Here is a 20882-nt window from a genome sequence, read left to right as displayed (position 1 = left end):
CCCTCACCTGCGGTCATAAATTTCATTTTCTTTGCATTGATCATTGGCTTCGTACAAATATAAGTTGTCCAGTGTGTCGGGAAAGTAATTTATGGGTCAAGACGAAATAATAAAAAGAAAACACTTTCAAATTTCAAATTCGGAATTCATTTTCTCATTGCTTACAATTCCAGAAATAACAATCATACAAAATCCCATAAATATTCAATAACCTAATCAAATAACAAAATCAGGTACACAAAATTATCTAACGTGTCGACAATGTCTCCGGCCCCGCGCCTGCGCGGGGGCTATGAAACTAGTATCAATAATGATATAGTTATCCAATAGTGTATACATTTCCCACCCTAGATTTTAGAAATTCCGGATTCTACATGCCTTGATAAAGATACGAGAGTTAACCTGGAAGTTCTACATGTGGATTACATCACAATAATATGATACATCAAAGCTGAGTCCGTAATCCACTAGTAAGTTCTGATAAAAGAAGAAATAAAAAAAAATAAGAAAACAGAATCCGCCAAAGTTCCTTATCAAAGACATTTTTCTCCGAAACTACAAAACCGCATCAGCGGCGTTTCGACTTTTCCCATTGATGAAGCAAACAACTGACACCTTCTTCAAGTGTAGCCTTCCTGTCTTCTTTTAAATTCCACAGCTCTGTCGTAATGTACCTTCCACTTGGGTTATACTCGTTTACTCCAACAATGCTCTCGTCACCGCATTGTAAGGACCATCTCCTAAATCTTCCTTTAGCTCCCTCAGCTTTTCATCTCTCTCATCTATCACTTCCTATAAAAGCCCCCACAAAAAAAAAAAACTTAAGGATACAACAGAAACCAAAAGCAGTCCAAAACCGTTTAGGTCTTCTCACCATTTCTCTTTCTTGATTTGCGAGCTTGATACGTTTGAATGGATGCCAATCAGGGTCTTTGAGATAGTCTTCCCAGAGCTGGAGGACGTCAATGGCTCTGTCCTCCACGTCTTGCTGACAATACTTCTGCTGCAGTGCATCCATGAATGGTTTCGTCACCAGCTCTCCCATTCTCTTTACACCGATACTTAGTTTCCACTCTTTCATAATCTACAAGAAAATTAAAAAATTATTAAAACGTATTGAATGAAAAAAACGAAAGAAAAGAAAACAACACTTTTGAAAAACGTACGTTAACCAATTCTTTACGAGCTTCTTGAAGCTCATCGTTGGTTCTACGCTCTCTGAGTATAAGAGTTTGGTTAAACTTGTCGAGGTCTGCGAGTTCCTCTTCCTTCTCAGTTAAACCTTTGTAGATTTCTTCCACTTCTTTCACGATCTCAGCGTCCCCATCTGATCCCATGTGCCTCTTCACGTTAAGCTCTCCTTTCAGCTGCTCGATCTCTAGCTCGATGGCTTGTTTCTGGTCTCTCTGTCTCTCTAGTCTTATGATTTTCTCATGAAGCTCCTCCTTTTGCCTCTGAGGAGGTTACACTTACACACATCACACAAATGAACAACAAAGCAAGCCTTTTTGTTTAGGAAGAGAATGTGAAGAGGAAAGACACTAATACCCTTTGATATTCAGCCAGCTTCTTGACTTCTTCGTCCGCCTTTTGTTGTTCCATGGAAGCTAACTCAAGAGAGCTATTCTTGGAGGCATTCTGATAACACAGAAACCAAAACTATTCAGTTCTGACTTATATTTGAATAAGAGAGAGAGAACAGAACCTGCTGTAGATCTTCAGAGAGATTCTTTCTCTCGGTTTCATTGTGTGCTTCCCTCTTAGCCAACTCAATACCTTTGAGCTCAAGCTTCTTCTTCTCCAACTCCAACCGCATCTTCAACCTCTCATGATCAGCAAAGATCTTGTTAACATGACCCATCGTTCTCTCCTGTATAGCATTCAGCTCTCTGTTATGCTTCAACAAACTCTCCTCCTTCTCTTCCATCTTCTCCTTAAGTTCCCTAGACTTCACCCAACACATCTCCTCGAACTCCTTCACCCCTCTCTTCTTCTCCTCCACGAGCTGCGTCAGATTCTCCACGAGCCTCTCCTGTTTCCTCGCCTCCTCTTCCGTAACCTCAGCTATCGTCTTGAGATCACCCTTCTTCCTCAAGTCTTCTCCCACGAGAGTGCTTCCGTTGTAATCATCAGCACGGGCTATCCACGCGTAAATCCCTGACTTGGAGTTGGACCCATCTTTCTTCAACCAGTCTTTTTTCCCATGGCCATCTACTTGGTAAGCCTTGTCAAAGAGAAGAGCGCTGTGTAGTCCGTTCCAGTCGTTGCTGAAATCCACAGTAGCCGTTCCTGAAAACCCCCGGTGGTTCCATAAGGGATAAACCCTAGTAGGGTTGAACCCTCTCTGAATGTACTCGTCTCTAAGCTTGGACCCGCTCTCACCAGCTGATCGACCGTCTTGAGTCTTTCTTGTTGGAATGTTAACCACAACACCTGTGAATGATAGAAAATCAATTAAAGTAAAAACAATCTTTGGATGCAGAGTGAGTTTGTTTGTTTTGTATATACCTTTCCAAGGACAGACAAGCTTCTCGTCCTGGTCACAATCTTGAATGGTTTTTTGGCGCTTATTAGATGAAGGCTCTCCAGCTTCTGGTGAGTCAGCAAGATCTAGTTGGAGGTACTTGACGAGAGCGAGGTGGGTAGCTTTCTCCTTTGAGGTTCGTTTCTCCGAGTTGCTGTTACCAACTCCGGAAGCGTGTTGGAGGAGATCTTTGTATTGGAAACTCGGTTTCTTCTTCTTGTTTGGACAGTAAGGACACGTGAAGGCTTGTGGACAGAGTTTCACTTTCGGCTTTCCGGTTTTTAGAGTTTGGTAGATTTTGTCTGCATGATCTTCCATTTCGGATTCGCTTATGTCTGAATCAGCTTCGTCTGAGCTTAAATCCACCGTGCTACCCATCTTGTTATGTCAACTGCATGTTTAGTTTTATAAAAAAAAAAGAAACTATGGAGTTTTGTTTCGTGATCAAGGAGCTTCGGATGCTTAAAGTTAAGGGAATTTGGACAGCGAATGAGAATTCAGTTGAGATCGGTCTTTAACATAAGTTTAGCTGTTCTGTTTCTAGTATTTTTTTCCCTGAAGAATGCAGATTATAGAAGAAGAAGAAATATGAACTTACCGAGGGAAGAAGAAAATGATGATGGCGAAGCGTGCGATTGGTACTCAAGTGTCGGGAAGAAGAAGAAGAAGAAGCTCTCTCTCTCTCTCCTGTCTCTGTTCTTCTCTCCTATTTACACTTTCTTCACTTACATTTGTTTCGCCCAGATTTTCACTTTAGGGTTGAAGAAGGTAAAAATATATCTCTTTTTTCAATATTATTTTTTTTCCATCCCTATATACTAAAGCGCAAGTCGCCTATCGAATCAGATCTTGACACATGGAAAATATATTTAAAAAAAAAATCATTGGAAAAATGATCTTATTCTTAGCAGTTATTTCTTCATGTTTCTTTGAACAAAATCAATCCCCCACGTTCAATATTCTTGACCACGATTCTAAACTGTTTTTCTCCTTTACATAATTTTTTGGTTTGATAAATTATTTTCTATTTCTTTTTCTGTCTTCTCAAACAAAACAACAACAAAAATATGGACGACACGTCCAAAAGATATGAACTTCCGAACCAATGGTGAAGCTTGTGTTCGAAAGCATGATGGCCTTTTCTTTGACCTGTCGAAAGGTGTTCCTGACCAGGATAGGTTCCGGCCGGAAGGCTGGTGCCATCATGGATTCGTCTATTGCGCTCCTTCCAAACGTCATAGATAACGGCAGACCAAACTTGATAGATTGCGACTGTGGTAACGTCTATTACGTTTTTGCAGCAAACCTGATAGATTGTAGACCAACATCATGGATTCGTCAATTACGTTCTTGCACCAAAATATTCTCTTACTATTTTGTGTCTGGATTAGTACTTAACAGTCTATTATCGAAAAGATTTTAGATTGATTCGGTGGAACTATGGGAAGCAGTTGATGTGCGTTAGTTTTAAAGAAGTTCGATTTTAGATCATTATAATATAGCTAACTTTGAATCTTCCTCTATCTATTGTTTTACAGCTCCTGGAGTCAGGTTTTGAGAGATAGATGGAGCATAAGCAAATATTATTCCTGTGTAAAACCCATAACTACCTCTCCCACAATGATATTCCAGTTGAATCAAAGAATCATACGGTTTTAGCCTCACAAAGAAGGTATTCTCTGTTTTCTATTCTTTACTATTTTCTTTAATTTGTTGAATAAATTATTTTTCAGTATTCACTACTGTAGTTGAGTTCAAGACTAGAAATATTGTTGAACTTATCACAGAGCTTGCATTTCTGAATTCAAAGGTGAATTTATATTACTTAGTTATTACTAGACATTTTTTTTAATTATAAAAGGAAAATTAAAAATTTTTATCTTATAAATTCAACAAACTATCAAAATAAGTAATGTAGATTAATTTTGTTTAAATGTGTACTTTAAAAACAAAAGATGTTAGGTAAATTAACATAAAATTTCAATTTTAAACGATAAAAATTTAAATATTAAATTTATTAGATTCATGGTATCTAAATTTACACAATACTAAATTAGGTATATGTTATTCTGAACGAAATCATCCAGTATTATACCTCAAGTATGTTTTGTATTTTGCTGTATATATATATATATATATATATATTATTGAAAACTTTTAATATCATGTGCTACTGTTTATATAATAATTATTCACTTATTATGACAGTGATCAAATATTTTTTAAACAGTGAATTAACCTGTGCATAGCACAGGTGGTAATACTAGTCAGGTAATAAAAGTACAAGATTAATTTCTCTAACTGAGTTTCTTTTTTTTTGTAAAATCTAACTGAGTTTCTTAATATATACTTTTATTTTATTTTATTTTTCGGCTTTAATTTTAATGTAAGAAAATAACAAATAATTTAATTTTAATGTAAGAACTTGTGACCGTTCAAATAACAAATGAAATAATAATTTCTCGTTCTTATACCATCTTTCATACTTTTTTATTTTCTAATATAATTTTAAATTTCACGATGATAGTTTTATAAGAAAATCAATAAATAAACAATAAATTTATAAATTTTAGCATTGCTAGTAACTTTAAAATTAATATATACAAAATTAAATAAATTGATTTTGTACATTTTGTAAAAATACTATTAACATAATAAAAATAATAAAAAAATTGTACTGAAACGAATATGTATTTTTTGTCTTTTGCTCTTCTTAAATCATCTTAAAAAGTTATCTAGTATAAAAATAATGATTTGAAAATAAATAAGAAAAATATGTCTAAACTTTTTAAAAACAAACTCTTATTAAATGTTTGATGAATATTCTATTTTCTCTCATTTTTCCTCTAAATAATTCTTTTCGGAACATCACTTTTTTAATTTCGTCTTGATTGTTACATTCTTTTTTGATCAAGTCTTGATTGTTACATTCTTGAACCAGATGCTGACCGAACTCATGCAAGTTTACTTTTTCCGCTCTCACATCAACAAGCAACGCTGCCTAACTAACTGCCTACCAACACATTCAAAAATCAAAACCCATAACCAGATTAAACCGGAAACAAAACCAGCCTCAAAAACCCAGAGAATCAAACAGAAACATTTAGCACAATGCAAATTCAGATTCACATACACTAATCCAAATACGTTTACACCATTCATACACAGCGAATTTCTAAACAAAGCCATAGGAAAAAAAACAAACCAAACCGGTACGAAGAACACAACGACAAACGAAAAAACTACAAATCCGGTACGGTAAAATCAACCGGTATAGATGTGGAGGCGAATGGCTATGGTGAAGATTGTGATGAGAGCGAAGTAAATGATGGTGTGGACGAGAATAGCGGCGCCGCTAGTGTGCATATTCCCAAACTCCACGATTCGACCTCTCGCCGGAATCTGAAAGAGAAGTCCCGGAGTCAGAAGCACGAACAGTATCACAGCCACCACTACAGGTCCCCAGTCCGCCATACTTTTACCACTAGAGAGAGAGAGAAATACACGAGAAGACGTTAAAGAGAGGAGAAAAATGCTTGAAGGTTTTTCTTTTTGGTTTTGGTTTTGAAGAGTTCAAAACTTCCTCGTGCGTTGTGAAAAGGAAACTGCCGGTGGCGATGGCACGTGCGAATACGTTGTTTTCGAAAGACGTGACACGCGACTTCGTGTGTCAAAGATGATGTGTTTTTGTCTGCTGGTGTATGACGGGAGGAAGATTAAACTGGGCTCGTCTTGGATCTCATTCTATATGGGCTGAGAATGTTAACTTAACCAGTACAGTTTTTTTTTTTTTTTGGTAATCAAACCTAACCAGTACAGTTGAATTAATATCTGTATACATTTCTTAATCGTTTTACCATGTTGGATTTTTTTTTTGATCTCTCTAATAATCACCTATACAGCTATACTACTCTTTTTCAAGAGAAGTGAGAACAAGAAAACTTTCTAAAATAAAATCATGCAATTATGTATGTATGAGGACATATTCCTCAGTCGCCGAGAGTTGTGTCGTTCCTAGCAGAGGGTTACCTATCGAACTTAACGATCAAAAAATGTCTTTCCCAAGCAAGGTTTCAGACCGACCAGAAAAAAATCATGGAATTATATATGTATGAAGATAAAAAAATTTTACTATGAATAAGTACTAGATAACGTTAGTTGAATTTTTCTGTCTTTGTCTAACAGATAACTAGATCCTAGATAAGATTAGTCCGATTTTTACTAGTTAAGAAACTAGATAATCACTTAATAATTCTTTTACCAAATAGTCATTCTTAAAATTCTCTATTTATAGATTCACATGCCCAGTCCACGCATACACAATTCTCTTCACTATATAAATCTCCACTTCTCTTTCACCTTGTTGAAAGAAAACAAGATTTAACAACCAAAAGAAAGTAGAGAATGAGAGGAAAATATATGTTCTTACTAGTGCTCATTGCCTTGGCCTCCGATGAAGTTTTTGCCAAGCAAAAGTCTTCAATGCCTAAACTAAGAAGAAGTGATTTCCCAGAAGGTTTCATTTTTGGGTCTGCAACCTCTGCCTACCAGGTTGAAGGAGCTGCTCATGAAGATGGTAGAGGACCAAGTATCTGGGATACATTCTCTGAAAAATACCCAGAGAAGATTCAAGATGGTAGCAACGGGTCTATTGCAGGTGACTCTTACCGTCTTTACAAGGATGATGTGGCTATAATGCATCAAATTGGTTTCAATGCCTACAGATTCTCCATCTCTTGGTCAAGAATCTTGCCACGTGGGAATCTAAAAGGAGGAATCAACCAGGCTGGTATTAACTATTACAACAAGTTGATCAATGAGCTTTTGTCCAAAGGAATCAAGCCTTTTGCCACAATTTTCCATTGGGATACGCCACAGGGACTTGAAGATGCTTACGGTGGATTTCGTGGGGCGGAGATTGTGAATGATTTCCGCGATTATGCGGATATTTGTTTTAAGAATTTTGGTGATAGAGTGAAGCATTGGATGACACTGAACGAGCCGTTGACAGTGGTGCAACAAGGTTATGCTCTAGGTATAATGGCTCCAGGAAGATGCTCCAAATTTACAAACCCTAATTGTACCGCCGGAAATGGAGCCACTGAGCCTTATATCGTTGGTCACAACCTCATCCTTGCTCACGGAGCGGCCGTTGAAGTCTACAGAGAAAAATACAAGGTCAGTGTAAAAAAAATCCTTCTATTTCTTGATTCTCAAGCTACTAAAATTCACTATGTTTATAACCATATATAGCAAGCGAGATAATAGTATGTGTTACTAATCAACAAAACAATATATTTATTCCACATCTAATTGTCACTTATCTTTTCTTGAATGTTGTATAACAGGTGTCTCAAAAAGGTCAAGTCGGTATTGCTTTGAACGGGGGTTGGAACTTGCCCTATACCGAAACAGCGGAGGATAAGTTAGCTGCGGCACGAGCCTTGGCCTTCACATTTGACTACTTCATGGAGCCGCTCGTGACTGGTAAATATCCAGTCGACATGGTCAACAACGTAAAAGGTGGTCGGTTGCCTACATTCACAGCAAAACAATCAAAGATGCTGAAGGGCTCATATGATTTCGTTGGCATCAATTACTACTCTTCTTCTTACGCAAAGAACGTCCCTTGCTCAACCGAAAACGTTACATTATTCTCCGATCCTTGTGCAAGCGTCACGGGTGTGAGAGAAGGAGTTCCCATCGGTCCAAAGGCTGCCTCGGATTGGCTTTTGATATATCCAAAGGGGATTCGTGACCTTGTCCTCTATGCAAAATACAAGTTTAAGGATCCTGTCATGTACATAACCGAGAACGGGAGAGATGAACCTAGTGTTTCCGGTAAAATCTTACTTAAAGATAGTGATAGAATCGATTACTACGCTCGACATCTTGAGATGGTTCGTGAGGCTGTCTCGGTTGGAGCCAATGTGAAGGGCTTTTTCGCGTGGTCGCTGCTAGATAACTTTGAGTGGGCAAATGGTTACACGGTCCGGTTCGGGTTGGTTTATGTGGATTACAACGATGGTGGTAAGAGATATCTCAAGAACTCAGCTCACTGGTTCAAAAAGTTCTTGCATCATAAGAAAAACAATTGATAAGGTTTGTATTTTCCCGTTTTATCGAATATCTCTTTATTCTGATTTTGGTAGTAAGAGATATCTTCAAGTCTAGTCTGATTTTGGATATTTTCGTTCGGTTTTGGTTCAGATATTTGGATCTGATTTCTTCTCAGGTATAGATAGGAGCGATGACAATAAAGTAGTTATTTTGATTGATAATTAATATTCCATTTGTTTCACAAAAGTATCATTTGGTATTTTTTTTCTTGTTATAAAGTGCCATTTTTAGAATTTCAGGTCAAATTATTATTACTTTAAACTTAATATTAATGATAAAATACATTGTTCTCATAAATAATTTTATTTATTATAAATATTATTGGTTAACTATATGTAGTTAGTAATAATTTATATGTATTTTTATTATTATTTTAATTTTATGTGAAAAACGTCAAAGTAGCACAAGTATTTGATAGTAATAGCTTATTACAAAAACATGTTACAATAACAGTAATTATTCTTTTCAAAGCTTTCCGTTTCTGAGGCTAACAAAGTATTAATCTTTCTCTAATTGCGACTTTTGCATTCTTTAGGCACCTTTGGATATAGCTTTCTGTCAGAGCAATAGTCATAATCCATGTACACTTTCCTTGCACTCATATACATTTTTCTCTCTCTAGAGCTTAGCTGCCAATTTTCTTTGCGATTCCACCAAAATTGAGGACCAAAGCATTTCTCTATGTCTAAAAAATCAGTTACACACCCATCAATTGTTGATGCCTGGAACTTAGCAGTGTAAGGCATCTCATTGGGGTCAACTATCGATCCGTTTTTCACACTCCCATGCATGAACATTGTTTGCCCTGATGGATACGGAATGCTTGGATTCTTCTTGTACACCCGGATCGGTGTATCATCTACATAGAACCTGACATTTGTAGAAATACATTTGTATTATATACTTTCTTTATCTAATATGTTACTAATGTCAATCAATTGATTAAGCTATATGATTCATTAAGTGTTAAGAAAATACTCACACAAGTTGATGTTGGTTCCAAAGAAACCTATATGAATGGTATTTTTTTGTTGGATCAAACCAAAGACGAAACCTCTGATCTTTAGCTCCTTCACCGTTTATAATTATATTTGTATTCAGCAAATACGCTGGCCCATTTCCAAAAATCTGGAAACATAACTGGTCATTGCGGCTTGATTTGGATCTTAGCTGCATTCAAAATCAAAACATATTTCAAAAACTCCTCTAGGTACGTAAGTTTAAGTCATTCATACTTACGTAGAAAGAAGTAACGACTCTCGTGGACTTGGTTTGGGGTGCCTTGATTTTCATACTGAAAGATCCTGATCCGTATATCGAGTTTGATTCAAAACCTGACCCTGTTAAGGACCAATCATAAGCATCGTCTAGACAAATACACAACTTCATAACACATGTAGATAACACATGTAGAGACAAAAACACACCAAAATAAACGGAATTTTTTTCCCTCTAGTCTTTTTAGAGATAGATGTTTTAGAAAAAAAAAGTTGTTTCAAATTAAACATGTTTTCAGTTTAAATGTAAAATTTAATAATTTTTATGTTATTTGACTTTTTATATTTTATATTTAATCGGTTGAATTATGATAAAATAAATTATGATGATATTTAGATAATATATATTCTTGTGCGTCTATAGGGAAGAGTTATAAACCAGATTTATGATCGAGGGTGAGGTCGAGCTCGGAGGTTTCGTTAATAACCAGAGCTGGATGTCCCCATGTTTTGTAGTAATTATGGCCCCATGTCACGAACCCAGTAAGGTCTTCATCTATAGCCCTCGCTGCGACCGTTAAAACCATTATACCGATCAGTAGAAGAATCTTCTCATGAGGTCCACTCATCTTCATCTCTTCTCTGTCTCTCTCTCTTTGCTTCTTTCTCACTTCACTTGAAGACGATAGAATAAGACTCTCTGCTATGCTATATAGTATAGAGCAGCCACGTACGTTACTTTCTCTTCAGTTTTTTAATTCAGATGGGACTCCATGCCATCTGAATTAAAAAATTATGTATGACTATGATGATGACCAAAGTGTTACATTAATTAATTGATATGTTACTTACTAAATGGTCAAAATAAATTGTAATCTGACCAAAAATGGTCAAGGATTAAAAATGGTCACGATAAATTGCAATTTGACCAAAAATGGTCAAGAATTTATAATGGTCCATAGAAATTGTAATCTATATTATTATTTAAGAAGTTATTTCAGTTATTAGTCATCTTCTCCATGATTTTAGAATAAAAACTTTATTCCAATTAATTTATATTATTAAAAATTATTTTACTAAATATTTATTTATCATGATACTTAAGATAATTAATTGATAAATAGATATTGACATGTTCTAGTGATCTACATATAATATTATTTAAGTATATATTTATCATGATATTTGCGATTATTAATTAAATAAATAAATCAACAATAGATATTAACAAATTTATTGATATATCATAATTAGGTTTATATTATAATTAGTTTATGATTTTAATGGTTAATATTATAGTCATGTTTTATTATGATATTTGTGATTATTAATTAATAAATATATACTAAAAATATATTAACAAATTCTACTGATAATATGATAGTTAGATTTATCTAATATTTAGTTTATGATTTTAATGGCTAGTGTTACATCCATATTTCTGATTCTTATTGGAAATATTTATCCAAATTCAAATTATTACAACATTAACATTATAGTTTGGTTTATTTTATATTTAATCTATGATGGTTAATGTTAAAGTCAGATTATGTGATTCTTATTAGAAATACTGATTTAATAGATTATTTCAATATTAAATTTACTATTAAAATTAAATTATCATATATTTGAATAATGCTAAATAATTTATATATTTTAACTATAGATAATCATATTCCAAAATAAATTAATTTATATTTATACATGACAAACATCAAATTTGTTGTAAATCTAAAAAATCACAAATATTCAAAATATATATTTTAAAAAATAAATATATAAACAACAAAACTGAAATAAACTTAAAATATTAAAATATAGAAGCATGAAAAACTAGAATAAAATAGTAAAATAACATATCTATATTATTATTTATGAAGTGCTTTCGATGATTTGTCACAATCTCCACAATTTTAGCTAATTATGATTAATTGTCATATTTTTTTATTAGTTTTCAGCTTAAATATTTAATTTATTAATTTAAATAATATAACTATTTTGAAATTTTTAGTTGAAACTAGAGTTATAATTATTTTGACTTTCACCGGTTAGGATAAGCTCTTATTTTCATTTGATGTAAGAGATTTTAAAATCTATAATTTTATTTTTTTCATTCGTTCTAAGTTGTTTCGGTTATAGTTTTCTTTTCATCTTTTAGGTGTAGTGTTTTCTTGTTATTTAAATTGCTTGTTTTTTTCTTCATCACTTTCATGATGATGTGAACATTTTCTTTTTAGTGCTTTAATCATTTTGTACAGATAAAGGACATATTTCTACACCATAATTATCATGTAACAGCGGTTCAACGCAATCTTTCACAGATAAATAAGTGAGAAGATTTACAATACTTTTATTTACTAGTGTTTGACCCCGATTTGACTCTAGCCCAATGCTTAGTCTGTTAATCAGTAGTCACCAACAGAGTTAAATGGGCTGATTAGTCCATCACGAGAGGCAGGTCAAGATGTTGACTCTTCGGTATAGAAGATAAGAACGGACCGATTCTTTCTGTTTAGCAAATACTGATCAGTGGGGGTTCAGGTGTGTGGATGTGCGATCCGTGGAGGTTTGAAACAGGTTGGGTGGCTCTGTGGCTATAAAAGGAGGACGGTAGTTCAAGAGATGACATCTTTTCCCGAGATAGAACACACATCGAGCTCTACAAACTCGTTTTTCCTTCTATTTTCTCATTCATTTAAATTTAGTCTTATTGTACAACTATTAAACTATTTCGACAACTCGATCATCACTACATCGTTGATCGTTTTAGAGGATCTTTTTTCTTTTTTCTTATTTGAAACTACGTACATACAAAAATATTTAGTGTGGATTCTAGGATATACAAGAAAATTTTATATTTATTACCAATTTCTTTAAAAGGGATATAATTTTAACTTATAACAAGGTCTTATAGTAGACATAGTTTTTTAATCCGTAAATAAAAGCATAATGTCAATAACAAAACAATGGGTGATTTGGACACATGTGATTAAAAATAAGCCATGAATCCAAGCCTAAATAAGAACATGCAAAAATGTATCTGGTCATTTTTATCAAGAAAAAAAGAACATGCAAAAATGAAAAAGCACCAGTGGGAACTGTATCTGGTCATTCTTCCAATCAGGCTCGTGCAAATACTTCTTCAATGTCTACGTCCTACATTTCGGCTCGAGTTTATTTAAAACCCGACCATTTGATCAAACGTCTGATCATTCAGTTGTTTTTAAATGCGTTCTGGTAGGAACACGTTATGCAAAACTGGAGCCATTATAAAAGTTTGTGTTGGGATTGTTAAAGCCCATGTCCAACTCTATTTATCCGATTAGTACGATATTGTCCACTTTGGACTTTTAATGGCAAGCCCGCATGGATTTACTTTTGGTTTCCATCCCAAAAGGCCTCGTACTAATTAGAGTTGGACATCTATTTATATAAAAGAAGGATGTATCTCTCCAGCTGACACATAGGATTCCACCTAAGAAATTCGAGCTCTGACGTTGTGACACGTGTCCCGTGCGGATGATACTCCGCGTTTCATTTAATCCCGAATGAGATGGGCTTTGGTTGTTTGATGTGTGCTGGTCTTTTAGTTTGTGCGCGTTATCCGGCCCGGTAGAAGGATCTTGCACTAACCCTAATTCTTATGTACGCTTCGTCTCTCTCTTTCGTACGGCGACGACTCCTTGACGTCTTATCTTCCTCTCGCCATTTGAGCTTGCAAATTTCTTCAACTGATTCTTTTGGATTGATCATGATAAACTATTGCTTCGCTGATTTGTTTTTACATGTCTTATCTTCCTCTCGCCATTTGAGCTTGCAAATTTCTTCAACTGATTCTTTTGGATTGATCATGATAAACTATTGCTTCGCTGATTTGTTTTTACATTCTATCTGAGGGGCATGAGAGTGTGTGCGAGAAATAGAAATGGAGAGAGGAGAGAATGAATGGTGGTGATGCAGTCGGAGCTTCGTCGTTTTAGATTGGAGATTCTCTCAGGTATTTGGTGAAGTCAGTGCTGGAGAAGAAGTTCAAGAAGGTATCCTCTCATCGATTCACTTTCCCGTATTTTTCTTTGCATCTCTATTTGTTTCTACTTAAGCTCCCCCCTCCCCCCTCCAATTGATTTGAGATTAGTGTTTGATGTAGATTTATTAGGCCTCTTGAATTGCAAGGTAACTACAGTTTTAATTATTGGGTCATTGTGAAGTTTTGGTCTTTGATCGAATTTTGTGAATTTCACTGATATTTAGTGGTTTCTTTTTCTATTTTTTTTTTTTTGACATGTTAGTGGTTTCTGTTTGCAAATTTATGCTCTGTGGTTACAACTAAACAATTTTTTCTTTTAAAAACCAATGATGTATGTGGAGGCAATAGGTTTACTTCATACCTTTCTGCTTTGCCATGTCACAACTGTTTATATCTTTTGGGGCTGTGGTATTTTTCAACGTGTCCGAGAGGCATGGTGATTGTGGTAGTGTTTGTAACTCTCTAAGTTGTAAAGGCACCAACTTAATCAAACTTATGGTCAACGCTTAAATTCAGTTTAGGGAAGTCTCGGAATTTTGTACCATCCACTACGTAAATAATGTATTCACAATACTCTTTTGACCTACATTTTGATGATATATTTTTAGTATTCAGTTCGGTTGTATGGTGAGCTGAATGTATTGGTAGTGAAACATGGGCAAGTTTTATCCTCTCCCAGAAATCTTAACCAGTTTGTCTTTTAGCAGATCCAGAAGAAGCACACATATGATGCTGTGAAACCGAAGATACCATAAACAGAAAGGATGAGGAAGATAGAAAGAAGACATTAAGAAATCAAAGAAATAATTTTTAATAAAAGGTAACAAATGCTTCTTTTGTTTGTTTCACAACCTAAAGATTCAGACTGTTGCAGCATTTACCATCACATTTTATGCAGTCTATAGTGCATGGAGTTATTGAATCGTAGTCATCAGTACTCAGTTGTGGGCTTACATGGCTTATCTCAGCCGAGAATATAGGAAAAGGTAATGTGTTTTATTATTTCATTGAAGTGAATGTCTCTCAACCTTATTAGTTGCTGGATAATCATAAGCAAGAAAAACTTATATTGAGTTTGTACTTTGTAAGCTTTGTTAGACGATGCTGGTCCATCCAGAATAGTATGGAGAGTGTGATAGTATTTGAAGCTTTTAAGAACTGCAGCCCATATGACGTGATGATTGTGGTTCATCATTTGTATTGGTGCATCAAGAACCTCCATCTCTGATCTCTGTAGCTGTTTCATATTGGGTAAGTCTTGCTATATGTTTGGTCTTTTTCCAGTTACAAAAGAATAGTTGAGTTTGCGAGTTGATTCTTTTGATGATTGCACTTAAAAGAACTTAAAGCCACTGATTATTGCTGACAAGGAATTTGAGCTGGGAGGAAGATTAAGAAGTGATGCAACTCCTTATGTGAGACGCCTACCAATGTAAGTGTTATTGACTGAGTTTGCATGTGTATCAACAAAGTGGCGGTTTTTAGTCATCTAATTATATTATACTTATTGGCAGCCAAAACCAACATGGAGGTTTGTGAGAGGTGGTTAAGGCAGAGGCCAAGCTGGTGGTGGCAAAGGGAATAAAGGTGGCCAAGCTCTAACATGGTATTAGGAAGAACATGTAGACAACAATAGCTGAAGGATTGTTGCAGTTGTGGATTATCAGGTGAACACGCTCCTATCTTCTAGGAACAGTTGGAGCTAAAGTCTTGCTCAGATTTGTGCAGTGATCCTTTTCATAATTCAGTGGCTACATGAGAGTGTTTCTGCTGAGTTAGAATTTAGAGTCTGCAACGAATCAAGCTTCACATTCAAGATTGTGGTTAGAGTTGTTTATCATAAAAAAGAAGCAAAAACCAAGTAGTAACATGTTTCAAAAGTGATTTACAAAATGTTCTTTCTATTGGTTACTAATACATGAATATGTTTTTTATTGATATAAGATGTGATGATTATATTAAAATATCTATATCTACATAATAAAATAGAACACAGCTTCATTAATATTCGTATTTGAAAATTTGGTTAACCCCAAAACTGACGTTGAGTCTTTCACAATAAAAATCAATCAATGAAAAAAATTATAAACTGGAAAATTTCAAATATAATCAATGAAAACTCAATACTGTAAGCAAAGAGAATGTCAACGCATTGTCCTGCAACCATCAGTGCATCATTGATTGGTTTATATCAAATTTAATTTGTCCAACATGTCGAGATACATTAATATTATTATTTTCGGTTTACATGACTAATATTTAGCCAACTTCATAATAAATTTTACACATATATTTGTTTACTTAATCTATAACCACAAGTTCGTTTCTTTCCTCACGAGAATCTTTAGATTCATCCACCTCCAGGAAATTACCAAAAATAATGTGATGGCACCAAAAAAAAAGAATCAAAACTACCTATCAAAATAGCATATTTTATTTAGTCTTCCAATACTGTGACTGTACAAAATTTAACTAATATATATTTAAAAAAAATTATATTAAATATTTAATCTAACTATTTATATTATTTTCAAATTATTATCCCGCCCGTAGGGCGGGCCGGTCCTAGTCTCCTTATATATTAGACTCTATTTTGTCTAATATCCAATGTGGGACTTAGATTGACATCTCACATTTTCCCCCTCAAACTAAGGACCACAACTCATCTCTTGTGTGTTTCCTTTAGCGGATTGCAGGGTTTCCTTTGAGAATGTATCTTCTTTCACATCTCGTTCCTTTGAGAATGTATTTGTCCCACAACACCACAGGTTCCATGATCTTCTGACGTTTTTGCAACAGACATTCTTTTTCTTCTTCTACATGTTCTTACTTAAAGGGTATTTTGATCTTCTTGCATCTCTTCGTCAAACCGCTCTGATACCAATTGTTGGGATTGTCAAAGCCCATGTCCAACTCTATTTATCCGATTAGTACGATATTGTCCACTTTGGGCTTTTAATGGCAAGCCCGCATGGATTTACTTTTGGTTTCCATCCCAAAAGACCTCGTACTAATTAGAGTTGGACTTCTCTTTATATATTAGACTTTCCTTTGTCTAATATCCAATGTGGGACTTTGTTTGATATCTCACATTCTCCCCCTCAAACTAAGAACCACAACTCATCTCTTGTGTGTTTCCTAATCATAGAGCTTTTCTTTGAGAATGCTTCTCCCACAACATCCCAGGTTGTCTTTCGAGAGTTTGAAAACCTTATGTTCTTCTCCCTTCTTTTCAAACCCTTCAGGCAGTACGACACGCCACATACTTGATCAATAGAGTCCCTACAAGGGCTTTAAAGAATCAAACTCCTTATGAATGTATCAAGGGCAAGAAACCGAGCTTATCACATATACGAGTATTTGGTTGTATGGCTCATGCCAAGATTGATGCTGGTCATCTAAGGAAACTTGATGACAGATCGCAAGCCTTAGTTCACCTTGGTATTGAACCTGGAACTAAAGCATATCGTCTATACAACCCTGATACAAAGAAAATTGTTGTAAGCCGAGATGTGATCTTTAAAGAAGAGGTTTGCTGGAATTGGAAGGGAGAAAGCAAAGAAGCTCAAAGTAAACCAGGTATGTTTCACATGACGTGGGGAGCTACGGAAGATAGTGGCAGTGGTTGTTACAGTGGAGGAATTCTTCCTGAAACAGGCTCAGTTGCAGAGCAAGAAAAGGCAGAAACAGAGTCTGTAAAAACCCATGTTCGAAAACGCGGGCAACTCGGCCGAGTACACGGCGTTGCAACGCTCGGCGGTGAGAAACCGCCGCGATTCCATCAAAATCGGACAAAAAATCGGATTCATCAAAAAAGTTCAGGTTTTTGTGTTTTAAATGCTTGAAATTTGATGTTACGTCGTGAATCTGCAGTTCTTATGCAAAAACTGATAAGGAAAATGCAAGAAAACGATGTTTTATGTTAAAAAAGTTTCAAGGCGGCCATGAAAATTTCGCAGAAGAAGTGAAAGCCCTAAAAGGAAGAAGATGATTTATTTACAGTTTTGCCATTAATGAAAAAAAAATTATAAAACCAAAAAGGAGCATCCTGCGTTTCGAAACCGTGACATGTTAGACAATAAAAGTGCCTTTGGCCACTGGACCAAGTCAATACCTTTGCAAAGAATCGCATATAAATATTTAATACATTATGTTTCTAGGAAAATATAAAAAAGTACTGAAAACTAATCCCCGCGTACTCCCCGCTTAATCTTCGATTTTCCGTTAACTCGCTAGGCGCCAACCGACCGCCCGACTCACGCCTAGCGTAGTTTCGAACATGGGTAAAAACAGAATCTGTAAAAACAGAGTCTGTAGAAACAAAAACAGAGAAAAGTGACTCTGTTTCGAACGAAGGAAGCGATGAAGTACAAGAGTTGAGGCGTTCGTCACGACAGATAAATAAACCGGACTATCTTAAAGACTATATTCTACTTGCAAAGATAGAATGCGAGATGTTACTTCTGTCTATTAATGATGAACCGACAAGTTTTCATGAAGCCAAAGACGACAAGCGATGGACGATGGCTTGTGAAGATGAAATCACCTCTATCAACAAAAACAAAACATGGTCACTAGTTGATAAACCGGCTGGAGTAAAAGTCATAGGTCTTAAATGGATCTTCAAAATCAAAAGGAACGCAGACGGCACAATCATCAAGTTCAAAGCAAGGTTGGTCGCCAAAGGATACGTTCAAGAACATGGAATCGATTATGACGAAGTTTTCGCACCAGTGGCTCGACTAGAGACTATACGACTACTAATTGGTTTGGCTGCATCAAATCAATGGGAAGTTCATCACTTAGACGTCAAAACGGCTTTCTTACACGGAGAGTTGAACGAAGATGTGTACGTATCTCAACCTGAAGGGTTTGAAAAGAAGGGAGAAGAACATAAGGTTTTCAAACTCTCGAAAGCATTATACGGTCTAAAACAGGCACCACGTGCCTGGAACACAAAACTTGATCGTGTCTTGAAGACATTAAGATTCAACAAGTGTGCAAAGGAGAGCTCGGTATATCGCAGAGAAGATAAAGATAAGCTACTCATTGTGGCAATATATGTTGATGATCTCTTTGTTACAGGAAACTCCATAAAAGAGATAAAAGACTTCAAAGCTTCGATGTCACAACAGTTCGAGATATCTGATCTAGGAGTCTTAACTTATTATCTCGGAATGGAAGTGAAGCAGAGTTCAGTAGGTATTGCGATCAATCAAGAAGCTTATGCTTTGCGTATACTCAAAGAGGCAGGAATGGACGACTGCAACGCGACTCATATACCGATGGAATTTGGTCTGCAACTCTCTAAGGCACTAGACGAACCGGAGATCGATGCTACTCTGTATAGAAGAAGGATAGGCTGTCTGAGATATCTGATGCATACAAGACCAGACTTGGCATTCTCTGTAAGAATACTAAGCAAGTATATGCACTCACCACGAAAGCCTCATGGTGATGCATTAAAACAGGTCTTGAGATATCTAAAAGGCACTAAAGGTTTCGGTCTGTTGTTTAAGCGTGGAGGAACTCAGAAGCTAATAGGTTTCAGTGATAGCAGTCATAACACTGATCCAGATGATGGAAGGAGTACTACGGGACACTTGTTTTGCCTCGATGACACGCCAGTTTCTTGGTGTTCACAGAAACAAGACGTAGTGGCCCTATCTTCGTGTGAAGCCGAGTACATGGCGGCAACAGAAGCTGCTAAACAAGCTATCTGGCTTCAGGAGTTGATGACTGAGATCACAGGAAAGAAGAAGGAAAGAACATTGGTTCGTGTTGATAATAAATCAGCTATAGCTTTAGCAAAGAATCCAGTTCTTCACAGGCGCAGTAAACACATCCATAAGCGTTTTCATTTCATCAGAGAATGTGTGGAACGAGGACTGATTGATGTGGAACATGTACCCGGAACAGAGCAACGCGCAGACATACTAACCAAAGCACTAGCAAAGATCAAGTTCAAGGAGATGAGGGAGTTGATTCAAGTTCAAGACATAAGCAAGGATGGCTTGAAGCTTAGAAGGGAGAATGTTGGATAAGCTTCAAGAGTTAGCTTAAGAAGCAAGTTATTCATAAAAGGCTAAAGTCTATTAGAATTAGGTTTAAGATAAGTTCCTAGTTCATGTTGTAATAGGACAAGTTAAGATTCCTGTTACCTATATAAGGTGATGCAAGATGTAAGAGACATTACAGAAGTTAAGAGAAATAAAACGAAGATACAGTTTTATAACATTCAAAGCTAATACATTCGATCTAGGCAACAATTGTTTGGATGTTCCATAATATTTTAGCCATTATTGGAAATGTCGTATATCACTTGAATTTTGCTTAAGCTTTTTGAAAAATATATGCATTTGCCAACTTCATAAGTAACAACGTAATCAGTATAACTTTATATAGACCATTTTTTTCCTTTTGGTGTCGCGGTTTTTTTCTACAGTGGTTTTGTGAATATGCCACGTGATGAGCAATTGACTCCCAGTTCTCCAATGCGTTTAGAACACGTCACATTTTGGTGACAAGTTTGACTCAGGTGGACTCTCCTTTTCTTAGTAGTAAACAAAATCATATTTTCGGTTTCGTGCAGTGCAGTAGAGAAACAATGTAATACACTATCTTAAAATATATATATATAGGATAACAAATAAAAAATAAAATAAAATATAGAGAGAGGAAGGTATTTGTTGCAAACGTGTATAATGGTATATTTTACAATTTAGTCGACAATAAATGGTAGTTTACAGTGTTATCCAACTGTCTATAATTAGTATATAAAATTACATCACCAGTTTAATCTTCTCGTGGAGTTTTTTTATTAAACAAAAATATGATTAATATATAAGTGAGTATCTAAGAATAAATAATAATATAATGAAAATTTAAGTTAATATAACGAAAAACTTCTCAGACACGACTACCCGAGATCACCAATTCGATACTCGGAGACAGCAGGGCGGTGTTGTGGTAACTAAAAAATCAGTATTCCGCA

General features: G+C 35.5%; 3 protein-coding genes, 1 long non-coding RNA gene and 1 pseudogene across 6 annotated transcripts; 2 read left to right on the top strand and 3 right to left on the bottom strand.

Moving 5' to 3' along the window:
- Window positions 1–389: 389 nt before the first annotated feature.
- LOC108805337 (protein INVOLVED IN DE NOVO 2-like) lies at window positions 390–3290 on the bottom strand (annotated as a pseudogene).
- A 2292-nt stretch (window positions 3291–5582) lies between these two features.
- On the bottom strand, window positions 5583–6078 carry LOC108860129 (uncharacterized). Its single transcript, XM_018634034.2, has one exon. The coding sequence runs from the start codon at window positions 5996–5998 to the stop codon at window positions 5789–5791; it is 210 nt and encodes a 69-aa protein (XP_018489536.1). The 5' UTR covers window positions 5999–6078; the 3' UTR covers window positions 5583–5788.
- A 546-nt stretch (window positions 6079–6624) lies between these two features.
- On the top strand, window positions 6625–8876 carry LOC108861494 (beta-glucosidase 13-like). The gene is made up of 2 exons (XM_018635369.2): window positions 6625–7702; window positions 7873–8876. Exons 1-2 carry the CDS (start codon window positions 6929–6931, stop codon window positions 8620–8622), a joined length of 1524 nt encoding a protein of 507 aa, XP_018490871.1. The 5' UTR covers window positions 6625–6928; the 3' UTR covers window positions 8623–8876.
- A 233-nt stretch (window positions 8877–9109) lies between these two features.
- On the bottom strand, window positions 9110–10586 carry LOC108858757 (probable xyloglucan endotransglucosylase/hydrolase protein 11). 2 transcript variants are annotated; one of them, XM_057011088.1, is made up of 4 exons: window positions 10301–10586; window positions 9884–9984; window positions 9627–9814; window positions 9110–9514 (listed from the first exon to the last, which is right to left on the bottom strand). In XM_057011088.1, the coding sequence occupies exons 1-4, from the start codon at window positions 10494–10496 to the stop codon at window positions 9154–9156; spliced, it is 846 nt and encodes a 281-aa protein (XP_056867068.1). In that variant the 5' UTR covers window positions 10497–10586; the 3' UTR covers window positions 9110–9153. The 2 variants fall into 2 exon arrangements, with proteins under 2 accessions (XP_056867068.1, XP_018488134.2); XM_018632632.2 differs by having other exon boundaries at window positions 9687–9814; window positions 10301–10583.
- A 2832-nt stretch (window positions 10587–13418) lies between these two features.
- On the top strand, window positions 13419–15852 carry LOC108859321 (uncharacterized). 2 transcript variants are annotated; one of them, XR_008945925.1, is made up of 6 exons: window positions 13419–13898; window positions 14593–14708; window positions 14787–14874; window positions 14978–15139; window positions 15259–15320; window positions 15403–15852. It is a non-coding gene; the product is annotated as an uncharacterized LOC108859321 (long non-coding RNA). The 2 variants fall into 2 exon arrangements; XR_008945924.1 differs by having other exon boundaries at window positions 13432–13898; window positions 14596–14708.
- Window positions 15853–20882: the final 5030 nt, after the last annotated feature.

This window comes from Raphanus sativus, chromosome 5 (genome assembly GCF_000801105.2).
Source record: "Raphanus sativus cultivar WK10039 chromosome 5, ASM80110v3, whole genome shotgun sequence".
NCBI classification, from domain to species: domain Eukaryota; kingdom Viridiplantae; phylum Streptophyta; class Magnoliopsida; order Brassicales; family Brassicaceae; genus Raphanus; species Raphanus sativus.
The sequence above is the reverse complement of the archived record's forward strand: the minus strand, read 5'-3'. Positions and strand labels throughout refer to the sequence as shown.